We start from the raw sequence: 17,773 nt of genomic DNA on the forward strand, positions 1-17,773 counted from the left end.
CGAATGTGACGAAATCAAATTTAGTACTCGTTAAGCAGAAAGCAAACGAAGCGAGATAATCAGCGAACGAGACTGAGAAAAATTAAAGCTTACATAATTTGTCGATAATATTTCACGAAGACATTCTCGGAACTGGGGGAGAAAGAAGACTAATCAGCTCCGATTTTTTTTTTTTTTTTTTAAGCGAATAAAGTACTGATTTATTTTCCAATGTCACTTCGAAGCACAGTAAAAGTTTAACAGTCAGTAAAACAAATAGAGGTTTTCTATTAAATTTTAAATAAGACACAAAATTACCTGCAAATCCAATTTTATTTTCAAGTCGGAAAAAATCACCTACGTATCTGAGCTACAAGTCTAAAGACACTTCTCTCATGATACGGGTGATAATTCATCTGGGCACATGCCTGGATGTTGTCTTCACATCATTTTTCACCTTCTTCCATGTCCAGACCTTTTGTCGATAGTACATGATACAACTTTCAGGAAATTCCAATGGACAGCATACAACCGGGACGCATGTGAAGAGTCCATTATGGTTCACTAAAACCTAATCTGGCAAAACGACCATTCAAGACGCCGGAAGGATGGATCTCTTCCGATTCTCTTCAACGCCAAAACCAGCTTCCGGATGATGTGAATAGACCCGTATCTTACAATATATAATTCTTATCGTAATTATGATAGTATTTTCCCCCTCAAGTTATCACCTGGACTTAATGAAAGCAGATTAAAGTTAATACTTGAAAATGAAATGAAATCTTTGAGTTTTACGTCCCACGGTTATGCCGGTTAGGCTAAAGGAGACGGTGATTATGAGAAATGAATGAAATGGTGGAATGAAGAAAGTGGGAGGAAACGGGAGAACCCCGAGAATACCCACGCACACGGTGCTTGTCCACCACAAAGTTCACTTGGCGGGGGCTGGGATCGAACCCGGGACCCCAAGCACCAGAGGTGAACGCTCTACCACTGAGCCACCGCAGCCCAAGTTAATACTTGAATATTAATGGGATCAATCACTCAGAAATCACGTAAGCTGCGAACCGTGAAAATAATTTTCAAGTTTATATTGCAATATTTTGTTTATAAACGTCCTCTTGCAGGGGAGGTTGCCCATCTTCGGTTTTCTTCCGATTTTTCTTCGTATCCGCTTCCCATCGTCTGCTGGTGTTTATGTTTTGAACACAATAACGTGTTCGAAACTGAAGCATGTATTTATAGTAGTTGCTTACACGTGAGGTATGGAATCTTACAATACGCACTTGTAAGTAATAAATAATATTCGGCTAACGAAAATGACCGAGAAGCATAGGTTATGCTAACCAACTCCTCTGAATTTAATTCAAGGTAAAATATTGAACTAAAGGTCGGTAAAGCGAAAAGCACGAAATATGGAGAAAGTATGTGTTATGAATTTAAAATTGGCTAACAAAGTAACAGTAGCTAAATTCCTATGAAAATTCATATTTAGAAATTTGAAATCTTGTTCGATTTGTGTAGTTGTTTCGTTTCACAAATGGTACAAGGTTTTCGCACTTTGAAAATAGGTTCGTTGACATTTTAATAACTCTCTTACATATTTCAAAACTTTGTCTAACAAACAATTCCCGTAAACTTCTTAAAAAAAAAAAAAAAAAAAAAAAAAGCACATTATTCGGTGCAGTACCATACATCACTGAGATATCGCACACGCGGTGGAAGACTGTTTCAAGTCAAAAATACATATTTGTGGGAACAGACTTTTCAAGTTTGATATTCAGTCAAACCCGCTCACTGGAATACTCTTTTTTTTTTTTTCATCTAAGGTTTAATTTGTTTAGTTGTTTAGTTCTGTGAAAATACCACCAGGGAGAGAGAGCTCTCTCTATTCTGTTTTGAGAGATGATAACTTAAAATTTCCATGTTTTATCTTTCACCGGGTGTGCGATGTAACCCTACTTATTTATCTCTTGCATATAATAGTACATTTCTGCAAATGAATTAAACTGTTAACATTTTCAGGAACTTTTGTGATCAACAGTTTCTTACCTGATTGGTAATCCTCCTTGAAAGCCAGCCAATCTGCTGCAATTCGGATCCTTCCAATGCAGAAGAAAGCGCCTGATTGGCAGAAACCAATGCTTGATTGGTGAGAATATTGAGCGCTGAGTGTAACGTGTTAAACCAAGCCGCAGCTTCCGTAGGATCACCTGCTCTGAGGACACAGCTATGAACACCATCTGGCGAATGAAGCTCAAAAGTCCGGTTCTCTAAAACAAAAGATAAAAGCACACATTTAGTCACAAAAAGTAACAGGTAGAACTTTCGTTGAAGAGATTAAAAGTAGATTGAACAACTTTGAAACGAGATAAAAACAGGCATACTGTGTTCGGATATTATTCGGTCTCGAGTTTGGGAGAGAGAGAGAGAGAAAAAAACTCATTCAGAATTTACTTTAGTGGTTCGACAAACATTCAGTTCATATACTATAAGCACACAAACAATTGAACTATCACCAAACGTAACAGACTGAGAAGTATTTGCCATCAAAATATTACACATTAAGCAAGGCGACTTAAGAGAAATGCCATATCGGAGAGATCCGCCCAACGCCCTTCATTAAATGAAGTGAATTTATCGTTCACGGTACGAAAATGCGAGTTGGTTAGGTCTTGATTCTGGCAAAAGGATAACTTGATACTATTGGAGAAACTTGCTCAACTTCATACTGACATACAACCAATATTTTAAAGACAATGCGATTCAATACAGCTAACTTGTAACTAATATTTGTTAGGATAGAAAGCAAAAAATCTTCATTAGTTATTATAGTTCAGTTCATATAAACCATATTTATGTGGTGGGTGAAAGTTGGTAAGCCAATACATAGTTTTACACACAAGTCTAAATATTACCGATATTATGTAACGTTAAGATCCTTCAATTTATGAAATGCTGGTGGTGAATTTCGATTATTAACTTTCAGGACACCAAGTCTCAATATAACGCTAACGCAAAGAATGTGGTCGCGGTGTCGGCAAGACGTTTACCTGTCAACCGAACGATCTGCATCTAATTCCCGGTGGAGACTGGATTCGTCTTTCGTTCTATTCTCGCTCAAACGCAGCGTTGGGGTTCACTCAGCCTTTGTCATACAGATTGTGGGGAAACAAATCAGACCGTGGTCTACATCACTTCCTAAGAAGAAGCCCATGATACTCATTGTCTTATTCCGAATAGGAGGCGTACGTTCATCTTTATTAGCTAACGCAAAAGATCTAGTGTGTTCGTCTATCCAATCGATCACCGTTTCTGAAACTACGGTATTCTTGAATACAACAATAGTCCAGAAAGGATTAGGAATTGGAGTTTTGGGCTTTCGACAGCTAAGGCCATTTAGCCCATCACGTTTGAGGGATGACGTCTCTCGTCGAGCACACTACCCGGGGAAAGGGAAGGAAGGAAGCAGCCTGGGATCTATAAGTTAGGTACTACCCCGGCATTTGCCTGGTGTGAATGAGGAAAACCCAGGAAAATCTCATTCAGGGTGGCTGGCCTGAAAAAGCTTTTTACACTTTATCGACCGAGTGGCCCCACCGGAAATCGAACCCGGGACCGCTCGAATAGTCCAGAAAGATAGAAAAAATAAACTTTGTTAACAATTATAACAAGAATCAAGCAAAATGTAATTTATTTCTATTTCAAGAAGTTTCAATCCCATCCGACAGATGTCAATCGCTGAAAGATATTTGCTGTCATCCAACGCCGCTATGTGTAACTTCTAGAATTCTACCATTATACACATCTTTGTTTCAAAAGTAGAAAATGGGATAACCACCATTAAAAGTCACCGTTACCCTTAAAAAGGTAAACGGACTGACTCCATTAACGAACACGGTCGAGATTATAAATCTACCTTTCTACTGCAAAAAACAGAATTCAAATATTCGGTTTAGTTTAAAAGATAACGTATGCAGTATCCGCCGGATGTAGTACTAACATTAGAATCTTATAACGCCCTGTTGTATATATAATTCTAATAATAATAAAACTGAGGATTCGACGCTAATATCGGTCATTTTTGATCATTTATATATATATATATATATATATATATATATATATATATATATATATATATATATATATATATATATATATATATATATATATATATATATATCATCTTCTCCCCCTCCCCCAAGTTGAGAGACTGAATTTGGATTTACACGGCATCGGAAGTGTCACTCTTTATCTCAGCGACCCCGAAAACTATGGATTCGACACTAATATAGATCATTTTCGATCATTTTTATGTATTTTCTCCTTCTCCTTTCCTAAGTTGCACCATCAAAGCGCAATGATAAAAAAACATCCTAGGCCTGAACCTCATCAGGCAGAAACATAGTTACTTTCATTGTTATATATATAGATTGTGATAGACTTCAATAACTGAAACTAATATACGACAAGCGGAATACAGTAGGTGAATCGAACCCAGTAGCTCCCAGCGTACAAATGTATGGAACACAGCCTCTCTTCTCCTATCGAGCTGAACCTGTTTCTGGCCAAGTCCGACCACCAAACTATAGCAATCTTTATTCTTTAGACGACAGCCTACTTGCACACCAAATTTTGTTTAGGTCCGGTCAGTAGTTGCCAAGAAATAAAGTACACCTAGAGTGAACCTATAAACTCCAGTCTACTTACGGCAGGTGCTGAGAAAATTATTTATTTATTTCAATATAAAGTATAAGGTATTAACACGTGCTACAAAAATGCTAAATTTCCTCTAGAAGAAGACAAGAGCAGAGTAGCCCGCGGATTATTTTATAGAGTTCTTACTGATCTAGAAAAATTATTTCCCTGACTTTTCTTGACCTTTGGCAGGAAATTCCCTGACTTTCATGACAGGTATCGGCTGACGTTGACATATAAATAACGGTGTATATTTATACCTAGGTATATTAGAACATTTACTCTATAAGAGACAAATAGTAATCAATTGCTCATACGTTCCACTTACCTCCCATACAAATCTCAGCAACGTCCCACATAATGATTGGCTTAGCTGAAACTGGTGTACAATTAATGTGAGAAAAAATATATTTTATAAAATTTCCCTGACTTTCTCTGATTTCCAGTCTTTTTCTCTGATCTTCCCTGACCCGTACCATTTTCCCTGAGCTTTCCCTGATTTCTCTGACCAGTAGGAACCCTGTTTTAGCAAATAAGTGGTCCTAATTAAAAAAAAAAGTCCCAGAACCGCTGTTGTAGGTGTTTTATAATGTAGCAGAAAGTATGGAAACTGTAATTGGGTCTTGGAATGCAAAAATATGGAAAAATTAAGAGAAAACATACTATATAATAGATATAATTATTAAGCAAGCACCAATACTTCTAGAGTAAAACTACTTTTCAAAGAACTTCAAAACACAACGCAGTGAAAATTGAAAATCTGGTTTAAAACTTTTATTTTGATAACTTGAGGATGATGTCAATCCAGATACTGAACATTTTAACATTTAAACATTATCTCTGCTCCAGAAGTTTTCACATTCAGTTCATCTGACGCACATAAACGGTTCTTCTAGATTATGTGTTTAATGGTATATAAATTATGGGTGACAGAATGTCTCATGTGTAACAGATCCGTGAAACAAATCGATTGAAATTCGCTTTACTTCTTACAGTCCCGTATTTATCTTCCCTTTCTCTCAATCTCACACTCTCTCTCTATATATATATATATATATATATATCTCGGCTCTTCCGCAAAAGGCGGTGATGAGAAATTTACGAACTAATTAATATTAATAGTATCGGCTTGTGAGCTGGAATGAAAACATAGGTTGCTAAAAAGACCGTCTTTTTTATTTTATTTTCCTTGTATAGGAAAAAAGAAGGCAACCAATGAAAAAGAACGAATAGAAGAAAATTAATTTGATTCTCATTTACGTTGCCTAATATATGAAAAGTGGTTTTAAAACGCTGTAATGAATTTTAACTACCATCTGAGCTCTTCCTCATCCCTAGTACTGAAGCTGGCTTGCCTCATTAAAATACAATGAAAGAATGGCTTTTAACTGCTGTGGTTATGAACGTTCACATGGTAGGTTTTCAGCAAGAACAGAATTCCACTCCAAGTTCAAATTGATGCCGTACCATTATTGATTTTTGTTTCTGTCTGTTAAATAGCAACTAAGATATTTGAGTATTGCACACACACACACACATACACACCAAAAAAAAAAAACCTCCAATATAAAGAATGCAAACGTAGGGAAACGAAGTGCTTATCACAGTATAGTATAAAGAAACAATATTCATCGACTCTGCAACAACATCGACTTTTACATTATTTTCCATATGTAATTGCCGATCTAGTTTTGCATGGGTCGTAACTACAGACGTGTAACCACCATGTTAAGATTCTACTGCCTGTCGAGTGGTCAGTTTCAGATATTAGCAGTAGTCTGTCAACTGTATCAGAATCAGTCTTGGGAAGTAACGTAACGCAAGTAACGCGTTACTTTTTAAAGTAACGTTTCCTAGTAACGCGTTACATTTTTCCAAAGTAACTCTAACGGTAACGCGTTACAAATTTTTAACTAACGTACCTAGTTGGCGTTACATTTCGCATAAGTAACTACAATATATGTATATTTTTTTTTCGGAAACAAATGTTTCTCTCCTGTAGGTGAATTTCCCAGAATGGAACAATGGAGCATGAAGTACGTATGTCAGTGACCGACAGTCAGTCACTGACACACAAAGAAACAGGTAAGATCATAGTGCCACTTGCTGTTTTTGGAAGATGAGGACAGCCTCAAGTAAATCACGTGTACTGATTGCAAACACCTGGAAGATTTTGTCATAGATTTTGACAGCAAACTGGAGTCCCGGCGGGAAATATTTATCAACAACTAGGGTGCCATAATTAACTATGTACATTAAGGAGTTAATATGAATAAACTGTGTTCTAATAATCAGGCTTACTTTATTGATGTAATGTTGATGGTATGTAATATTACAGTTCTTTGAGATCAGTTTGCATATCCTAAAGTCCCGTTGATTATAGAGTTTGGAACAACTAGCTTTAAAGAGCATGTTTCAATTTTAGAGTTACTGGCAAGTTTTTCACCCCAGTTCATCTGTTCGCATTTTATTAGTTGTAGTGTAATGTTTCTCTATATTCTGAATTTTTGATTTTACATAACAACATTGTTATCATTATATAATTAGTTTAGCAGAATAATCATAAGCAGCCATTTTTCTAACACATAGGGATGGGCACGAGTCAAGCTAAAACTCGACTCGAATTCAAGTCGAGTTTCCAGCCGAGTCAAAGATAATATTCTCGAGTCGAGTTCCGAGCCGATTCACTGTTTTTGACGTCGAGTTTCGAGTCGAGTCGAGTTTGATATATGACTCTCTCGTTTTAACTCGTTTTGAAATCATGGCTTGATTACACTGGAAAGCGAAAGCCACGAAAAATGTAAGCTAAGCAGTAATATGGAATACTTTTAGTATTGCTCACGAGAGGGAGCACTGCTTGCATCTCGTCTCGTCTTGATATGGAGATCGCAAATTATTTTTTATAACAAGCTCAACTCGGATCGGCTCAACTGAGACGACGGCTCGAGCTGGCTCGCTTGGGGTGAACCATCGGCTCGAGCTGGCTTTGTTGGAATGAGCCATCTATTCAGTTCGGCTCAACTGAGCCGAGGGCTCTAGCCGACTCTGTTAGGTGAGCTGTTGGCTCGGCTCACTTCTCGGTTCGCGTCGGTAGTGAATGAGCTGTGAGCCGAACTGCTCGAGTCGTTGACAATTCTAATCCCGGGATGAGCAGTTTTGAAGCTATTTGGCCAGTGCCCTCAACATAGACCCCCAACCCAAATTCAGAAGCATGTGAACAATGTCCTTGACTCCTAGACTTTACGACTACCCAGGTAGGCAATCAATTGCTTTTTTAGTATTCAAATACAAACCGCCTATCTTTCATGTTTATACACAGTCTATACACACTACTATTATTATTATTATTATAGTAATAATAATAATAATAATAATAATAATAGTAAGTTGTAGTAGTAGTAGTATCATTGATAATACTTATATTGTTTATGTAAGATACTTGAAGAAAGTACTCGAAACTACACACCGGATTTAGCTCAACTCGACTTGAAAATCGACCCGAATTCGAGCCGAGTTGGAGGAAATTTTTCAAGCCGAGTTCTCGGGTAGAGCTCAAAGATGTCTGTTTCTAGTCGAATCGAGCTTCAAAGAAAACTCGCTCGAACTCGCTCGTGCCCATCCCTACGAGTAACGCAGTATGACATTTTAGTCAATGTTACATTATATGAAAATGTTCATATAGCTGTCAAGTAAGAATTTGTTCTTGCATCTATGTAAAGCGATTTAGAAAATAATAATAATAATAGCTGTAGTAATAGTAGTACGGAAAATAGGATTTTTTCACATTCAAGGTTTCGGACCTAAAAGTAACGCGTTACTTTCGAAGTAAAGTAACAGTTACTTTTGGGGGGGACCCTATGTGTTAGAAAAATGGCTGCTTATTATTATTCTGCTAAACTAACTGTTACTAACGCGTTACATTTTAAGAGAAAGTAAAGTAACTTGTAACGCGTTACATTTTTACAAGTAACTTACCCAACACTGATCAGAATGAAATACGAGGGTTGTTCAATAGATTTTCCTTTGAATCCTCTGCTTTAAAAACGTGTTGTACGTCCATAACTGTACCCTCAAACAAAAGCTTTAACCTTCTGCTTTACAAATGTGTTTTATTTTTCAGGCCCTGCACTGACAACAAAGCAGTCACAGTGCCATGATGGACTACATCAGTGTTTCTCAACCTTCTGGAGCCTAGCACCCCCTTGGGTGAATGCTATTTTCTTGAGCGACTTCCGTCATCTTAATCCAAGCCACCCATGAACAAGGCTGAACATATTCTAATACTTAAGCGAAGCAGTTTAAGAACCAGAAAAACGCTTCAATTTTTAACATCAACCTTGAAGAATCGGGGACGCGGCCCAAGACCTAAAAATCTTTTGTGGCACCACTATCGCGTCCGTGCGAAGAATACTATCAATCTGTTAGTCAAAGTTTTAGATATTCTGTTCCATATTACAGATCCAGATTCTACCTTAGTTCTTACAAGTAATTTGCATAAGTACATATTCTATCGTTCTGAAATAATACATAAATAAATAAAGGCTATTGTCCTTTCTTGCTCTTTGCATGATAGCATTTGTATGGTCACAAAATTTTAAATTTTATCAAATGTGATTCCCAGATCTTTCATAATGTCTGTTTCTTTCTATTTCCACACCATCGACCTCGTATTAGTAAAATAACGTTGTGTTTTAGTTATATACGTCATAAATTTAGTTTTTTTTTTTTTTTGTGCTGATTTGAAGTAAATTATTTTTACACATATATTTATTGCATTGAACTCTTTCTGTAGCAAATAGTTGTCATACTCGTACTAACTACTCGTCAATTAACTTACTCTTTACTCGTTACCATTATTAATAATAGTTTTAGTATTACTAACATAGCTGTTACCGTTGGAATTTATTATTATTATTAATATAGTTCAGATATGCTACATTTTTGAGACCCGACCCTTGATTGTACGTGAAGTTAAAATCAAAGGTTATGTCACGGACGGCAAATGATGGCTTAACACCCAAAACAAATTCATGGCCCCCAAATAGGGGTAGTCTGTTTTATGTTTATTAAACGTGTTTAATAATTACAGCAAATTAAGAATGTTTATAATACTACTACAGTCAATAAGTTCGTGGACTGGACGCAGCGTGACACTAGTGGTATACTACAGCTGATAAATGATATCTTGGAGGAAGCAGTGGAAGTTCATCTCTCGACCCAGCAAGAGGCAGATCTGTGCATAGAGTGTAAACAGACGTACCGTTTTTGTTGTGAAAGGAGTTGATGGCGACACGGCGGACTTGGAGAATGTTATAGTTGAGCAACGGACAAATATGAAGTTCTGTCAAAAACTAAGCAAATCCGCTGCAGGAAAGTTGCAGATGATCAGCCAAATGACTTCTGATCGCCCTGGGCTGCAGTGCAGTATTCAAGCGGCATCAACAGTTTACGGAGGTGAGAAACAGTTTAGAAGCTTATGAATAAGTAGGTCGGCCAACAACAGTCCAAACAGAACGCAAAATCGAAGAGGTTGCAATGGTTGTGCACCCTAACCGTTCCACAACGCTCGGTAGATGATATCGTAGCGGCAGTACGGATCAACCATAGTACGTGTCACAACATTCTAACGGATAACTTGAACATGTCGCATGTCATCCAGCACCATGTCCAAAGCATTCTATCGCAAGACCAACGATCGCAAAAGCTGACGCTGATGGAATGTTTCTGAACGGAATAATAACAGGAGATGAAACACGGTGTCTCCTCTACGACCCACAACTAACGAGGCAAGCAGCCACCTGGAAATCGCCATCTCCTAAACGCAAAAACTCGAGACAAGACAGGTCAAAAGAGAAAAATGATGCTTGAACTATGTTGAAGGGCAGTGTGCACCTGTGTAATTGTCTGTGTGTGTAGACGTTCACATCGAGCACTGCGCCCATGGGTTCTATTGGTTGCCTATATTCTGGATACCAGTCCACGAATTTATTGACTGTACTAGTAGAATGTGAGAAAACACATTTAAAAAAAATAAACTACCTTAACATCTTAAAATAATTACAAAAACGTAATTAATCATCCACTTTGTACTCTCATTTGCTTAACCCATTACTGCCCCTTGGCAACTTAAGTTGCCACGGCAATTTTTCGTTATGGCGCAGAAATTCATGGATTGACGTTGCAGGTTTTAACCATGAAGTTACTTTGGAGTCTGTTTCGTCATAGCATCGTTGCATTTTCTTTGTATGATATATTGACGTAAGGTTAGCATTGTTTTTGGCTACAATGTGTTTTGAGGAGAAAAACTCAACTGGATTGATTTCAAAGACTATAGAAGGAAGGATTGAAGGTCTGTAAAGGAAGGATTAACTTGATTTTAATAGTTATGTTTTCGCAGTGTATTTTCTCCCTCAAAATTGTAACTATCCAAAATTTTCCCTTTTTTGAATATGTATGTGCCATTTGGCAACTTAAGTTGCCGGCCTAAAAAACAAGAAAAAATAAATATTTTTCAAAAATATTCTAATTTCTATTTTAGAGTACTATTAAGACCAAATAGGCGAAAAGAAACTTTTCAAAATACCACTGGGGAATTCTGGGCACTAATGGGTTAACTGGACGAACCGAGACCTAGAGGAAAAGAGTTTTCTGGCCAAATCTCATAAGTAGTGGGAAATTTTAATATTATATTTGGTCTAGGAATTAATTCGTGCGGTTGGTACGCACACATTGAAGCTGTAGTACAAACACAAAATACATAAATACCTTAAGAAAAATACTGTCCATCGCTAGCCACCACTTTCGCCCATCTGTCAGGCAATGTACGGATTCCGTGGCGAAAGAAGTCCTCATCCTTGGAAGCGATCCAGTCAGAGACCCATGTTTCGATATCTTCTGAAGAAGTAAACCGCTGTCCAATCAAATCGTTGTTCATGCAATCGAACAAGTAGTAGTCCGAAGGAGCAACGTCTGGTGAATACGGCGGGTGGGGTAAAACTTCCCATCCGACATTTTCTAAATAGGTTTTGATAGGTTTTGCGACATGTGGGCGAGCGTTATCATGTTGAACAATAAGTTTATCATGTCTGTTCTCCCATTCTGGTCGTGTTCTGGCCAGAGCTTGCTTCAAACGCATTAATTGTCGTCGATAACGTTCTCCATTCATAGTTTCACCCGGTTGCAGCAGCTCATAGTACACCACACCTTTCATATCCCACCATATGCACAGCATAACCTTTGCACAGTGAATATCTCGTTTTGGTTGTGATGGACCTGGTTCACCTGGTTTCACCCAGGCCTTTTTTCGTTTAGGGTTCTCGTAATGGATCCACTTCTCATCACCCGTAATAATTCGATGCAGAAACCCCTTTCTGCTCTGTCGTTGAAGCAGCAATTCGCAAATGGTTTTTCGTCTTTCAACGTCTCTGTCTTTCAATTCATGTGGAACCCAATGTGACATCTTTTGAATCATTCCCATGGCTTTCAAGCGTTTGGAGACTGTTGTTTGATCAACGCCTAATGCTGCTGCAAGTTGTTCCTGCGTTTGACACGAATCCTGCTCGAGCAATGCTGTCAATTCTTCGTCTTGAAATTTTTTTGGCTGTCCAGCTCGCTCTTGGTCTTCCAAGCCGAAATCACCACTTCTAATCCGTGCAAACCACTTCTGACACGTTCGCTCAGCTAGAGCATGGTCACCATACACTTCCACCAAAATACGATGACTTTCAGTCGCACTTTTCTGCATGTTAAAGTAATGCAGCAGGACACCCCGCAAAAACACTTTATCAGGCACAAATTGCGCCATGTTCACTTAACTACAAACTGGTGTTGTTGACGCTTTAATCCACTGCCCTATACTACGAACGATACGCGATGACAGGGGTTTGCAACACATGTGTGGATACACGGAACTGTGGGACGCTCCGTTCGTTGCGCCATCTCTTGTCCACCCGCACGAATTAATTCCTAGACCAAATAGAAATTGACCCTCCTTCCCTCTTAGAAGTGTAATTTTGAAGACGCTGAAATATATATTTTATTACTTTTATATAAAAGTTCAAATAGCAAGATTTACGTATCCAGCTTAAGCAAATCCTTCCTTACTTTATAAGTATTTTCTGAATAAGTAATGGGGAATTCGAACATTAAAGAAAGTGTCCCCTTTGTTCTTTCCCTTTTATATGTTGAATTTTCATTTTTTTTTTTTTTTTTTTTTTAGTGGAAAGTTTATATGCCAAGTTTCATTTTACTAGCTTCAGAGATTAGCGAGATACACTACTCATTTTAAAAACATCTTACCCCACCCTTTTAACGACAAGTATTTCCAAAAATTCTTTCTCATATCCTGCTTTCGTAAGAAAATTATTTTTTAAATAAAAATTTAACTACTCTATTTGTAGTAGTATACATAGCAAGTCACTCATCTTAACTCTTTTATATAAGAGTACAGAAGATAAACACAGTCAAACAAATAGATTTCCATGAACAGTTTCCAATTTCTTATGACTAACTTATTCGTACATTTCCCACAAGCTGTGGTTTTAAATTCACGCACTGTCAAGATCCAGGTTTCAAAAAGGTAACAAACTGGAAATATAATAATAATAATAATAATAATAAATGTATTTATGGACGCATGTAATATGTATATATTTATTTTTTATTGAAGCTTTCGTAATTTGGAAATTCACTTTGGTTTGCTTTTAATATATATATATATATATATATATATATATATATATATATATATATATATATATAAATCTGCTCTCCTAGAAAAGTTTCAGGCTACACCCCTAAATGGCTATGTATTGGTTTCTTCAAACGTATTGTGTTGCATATTACATTAGTAATTTAGCGTTATTTGTTGATTTTTTTCTTACTTATACATATCAACTCTATCAAAACAACTGTAAAATATAGTAACTGTATTGCATAATAAACGTTCTTTGTTCAGTTTTAAATTTACTACGTTCTTAATGTATGCAGTCGGTATTTATTGTTCACTTGTGAAATATCTAGTGGGCTTTTGTTCTAATTAAGTAAACTTTGGTGGGCTTTTGACCTACTCTTAATAAAATACATTCCACAGAGTATATATTGCAATTCTGAATGCTTACTTGGTTTCAGAAAAGTCTGGTAAAATGTGCTTTTTAAACATTTTTATTTAATTCTTTTTTTTTTAAGGAATTTGTCATGGAATTCTCTTATCTCCATTTGAAAGAAACGAATTTCTTAACCAAGTATATATATAATTCTTAGAATGAAATAGGTTACATAATGTAATTCATGTATAACTGCAAACAAATAATGATATTAATAATTTTAGTAGCACAAATATAGCTGTTACCGTTGGAATTAGCTACGTTCGTAACATTATTAACAACTAGTTACTGCATCGTCGCAATTTCGTGTGATGGTGGCGAATTGCAGAAGTAAGGCAAGTGAATGAAAAAGGCACAAAACCTAAAAATTATTTCGCGGCACAAGTCCTAAATGGCATAGACCTAAACGGCACAAGATCTAAAAAAAAATATTTCGCGGTACTAGTCCTAAACGGCACAAAACCTAAAATTTAGGTCTAGTGCCTATATTTTTAGGTTTTATGCCGTTTAGGTCTTGTCCCGTTTAGGACTTATAAACGTAACATAAAGAATCTACTTTATTTGTATTTTAAAAAATCTAAACTTTCGATAGTTTGAGAAGTGCACAATGGCTTTCGTCCAATAACAAGATAATACATAGTCTATCATCCCCATTACCCTTTGGAAACGAGAACGTCCCTTGGGGGCATTAACTCTCACGTTGAGAACCACTAGATTACATGGACATCCGGTTAAAACAGTGGAATCATCAAATTTCCGACTGTGGAAGGTGTGATACCAACCAATATCCATCATCGCATGAGCGCAGTGTTTGGGGGTATGGAGTAAGGAGCTCCCTGAATGGTGTTATGTTAGTTTCAAAGGAGGTCTGGAAATCTTTTTTTTTTAATTTTTTATTTATTTATTTATTTTTAACCCAAAAACCAGTGAAGTTCTATTGCGAAGGAATTATTGTGTTGCAGGAAAAATGGCAGGTCATCGAACACAATTGTGAATAAATGGTTTCAATGTGTTATTTTCAAGTCACAATAAATTTATTCTCCATTTTGGTCTCCAAAGCCAATATTTATTAAACAATATGATAGTTTGTATTTTGTTGTTTTTGTCTTTTTCCACCCTCGGGGTTTAATTTTTATCATTCTTTTTAATTTTATTTATTTATTTTTTTTTTAGTTTCTTACTTCACAGTACTTTTTTTATGTGAATTTGAACTACTCTTTATAAAGAGATATTATTTTGAATTTTTAATGCACAATACATGTCAATCATTGCCCGTATCCTGACGAAGACAAATAGCCTCGTTGCTTATGCCCGCATTAAACCATTATTATTCATTTTAACTTGAAGAGTAAAATACTTTCACGTAGGAATTTTGTACTTCCAAATACAGACTCTTTTTCAGTGTAGCAGTAAAGTTACATAAAATTAGGCCTACAGTTTAAAATGGGATTTGAACCACTGTAGTACGATCGATGTTGTCGCGTCGGGATATTCAAACCCAGGACCTCGTGCAGTAGACTCACGTGCTCGCTACTAGACCACCGAGGAGCACTATGTTGGTTACTAGAGTGACTCAGAAAGTAATGCCTCCAAGCACACTACTTGCCCAATAGTACTGCGAACATTCTGAATTGTTTGTCATTAATGCACTGATGTTTAAGCTATAGAAAGTCACTTGTTTCACCTTCCTATCTCTTCTCGTTCCAGAGTAATGGAGCAATCAATGGCATCTAGTGGTGTCGTCCAGTTGAAACAGCGGGCTGTCACTGAATTTCTGACTTCGGAAGGCTGTGCGCCGAGAAACATTCATCGCCGGCGACGAGCTGTGAATACACCATTACGATCCAGAAACGAAGTGTCAATCGATGGAGTACCGCCACACGTCCTCTCCTCCGCCAAAAAATTCAAAGTTGTCCCATATGTTGGCAAAATGTTGACATTCTGCCTCATCCTGCCTGTAGACCAGATCTTGCGCCCTGCGACTTTTGACTCTTCCCCAAACGTAAGGATCACCTTAAGGGCCACCGCTACAGTTGTGACGCGGAGGTAGAAGCAGCAGTTCGACAATGGTGTTGCCAGCAGTAATCACAATTCTTCGCCGACGGAATGAAAACGCTTGTAACGTGTTGGCGAAAGTGTATTGCCCGTAATGAGAACTATGTTCAAAAATGATGTCACCATTTGTAGCTGACATTGCAATCTTTCCAGTGATACCTATATCAATGCTATTTGCCAAACACAAATAAAGGTACCATCTTGGAGTGCATTACTTTCTGAATCACCCTCGTACCAACAAGGGAAAATTTTTGCAATCAGTAATTATTTTATTGCACTGTACTAGTAGAATACAAATCAACAGTGCAGAAATTTCAAAGATAATTAATGCCTGTTACGATTATAGAAACTTTACAAAAAAAAAATCTAACTACGAGGAACCGAAAAAATTGCCTTTACATTACTAATTACGATCTTTATATAAGTTCTTACGTCTCACAAATTCAAACTGCCAAAACTTGTTGTGCACTAAGCTCAGTGATGACCCATTTCAATTTGTGGACAACTTCCCAAGAATATTAAATCAATACTGTTGGTTCTACTTATTTCCTAAGTTAAAGGCAACGTACTTTTATATATATATATTTCTTCCTCGACTCTTCATCTTGTAGTTTCTGAACTTTGTTGAATGTTGCTCACGAAAGTTGTTTTTCACTGCACGAATAAGACTGGAGGTCTTTCTGATTAAATAACTTCAGAGGAGGGACACCTTATTGATTTACATAGAGGACTACGTATATAGTGGGAATTCTGCATCACTACTAGATGCGTCGTCCCTCGAGAAACTTCTCTGCTGCACTAGAACATAATTAAATACCATCATGTGTATCGTTCAATACGGAAAACTTAAATTGGAAGTTCAGCTAAATTAAATGATTTCTTAGTAACGACACAATCATATATAACATTATAAAGAGATCCTAGTCTAATTAATTAAAATTTAACTAGGTATGTAACGATGTTACCTATCTTTTATTTGGTTATACAACTCGAATATCTCAACATGTAAAGAGAATTAATTTAATTAATAATTCAGTGTTAACTTATTAATTTCTAGCATTCTTTACTCCAAAGTATACTCACATACCTACCGACGCACAGTACCTGGCGCCAAGCAAATGAGACGAGGCAAGCGTAAATGTCTTTAGCATGCATTCGAAAAATACTGACCACATTATGCAATAAGGAAAATAGTAAAGGGTAACTCTATCCTCTAAATGACTGGTATTCAACTTGGAGTAGCGTATCTCCAGGGGGTAGGTAAAATTTAACACGTTAATGCATATACGCTTCGTGAAAGACAATAGAAATCATTTCTGCTACAAAGGATTTATACTGTCATCTATTTCCAAGAATCACTGTATCCTGTATCGCCAGAACAGAAAACAGGCTCAGATATCTCACTATCATATCAGAAATATCTAACAAGGTACATTCGCGAAGTGTCCCCTCGAGATTCATGTAAAATTGATTCAAATGCAACGTTCTCTGCGACCCAATGTGTATTGTACTAATTTTAGCGCCCCATACCGGTAATTTGTATATTTACGGGCCTTCATATATCCGGAATTCAATCATACCCTACTATAACGCTTGTACACAAAATTGTTTTTAGTTTCTTTAGATGTAACTGGACATGATTGTGGGCATATGCAAATCAAATAATCAAGTACTGCTTCTCTGACACATCTTACCCACCCCGGCCACCATTTTGGATCCGCCATATTGGACTCAACTTTCAGTTTTTCAAATGGGAATATGTGCATGTGATACATCAAATTCATGTACAATTTTCTTGGAAATTCACTGGTGTCAGAGAAGCAGTACTTGATCCAATTTGTTTTGCATATGCCTACATTTATGTCCAGTTACACCTAAAGAAACTAAAAGCAATTTTGTGTCCAAGCGTTATAGTAGTGTATGATTGAATTCCG

At 36.9% G+C, this 17,773-nt stretch overlaps 1 protein-coding gene across 4 annotated transcripts in view; it reads right to left on the reverse strand.

Annotated features, from left to right (window-relative positions):
- Positions 1–17,773, reverse strand: part of Syn1 (Syntrophin-like 1) — a 449,556-nt gene that overhangs the window by 157,793 nt on the left and 273,990 nt on the right. For all 4 annotated transcript variants that reach the window (XR_014129212.1, XM_081746459.1, XM_081746458.1 and 1 more), the window contains one exon: positions 2,032–2,252. Coding sequence is in view for 3 of the 4 variants with exons in the window: in XM_081746459.1 (XP_081602585.1) it covers positions 2,032–2,252 (221 nt within the window). In the remaining variant the exon portion in view is untranslated. The remainder of the gene's footprint in view (positions 1–2,031; positions 2,253–17,773) is intronic.

This window comes from Thermobia domestica, chromosome 18 (genome assembly GCF_964235325.1).
Source record: "Thermobia domestica chromosome 18, izTheDome1.hap1.1, whole genome shotgun sequence".
Classification (NCBI taxonomy): Eukaryota; Metazoa; Arthropoda; class Insecta; order Zygentoma; family Lepismatidae; genus Thermobia; species Thermobia domestica.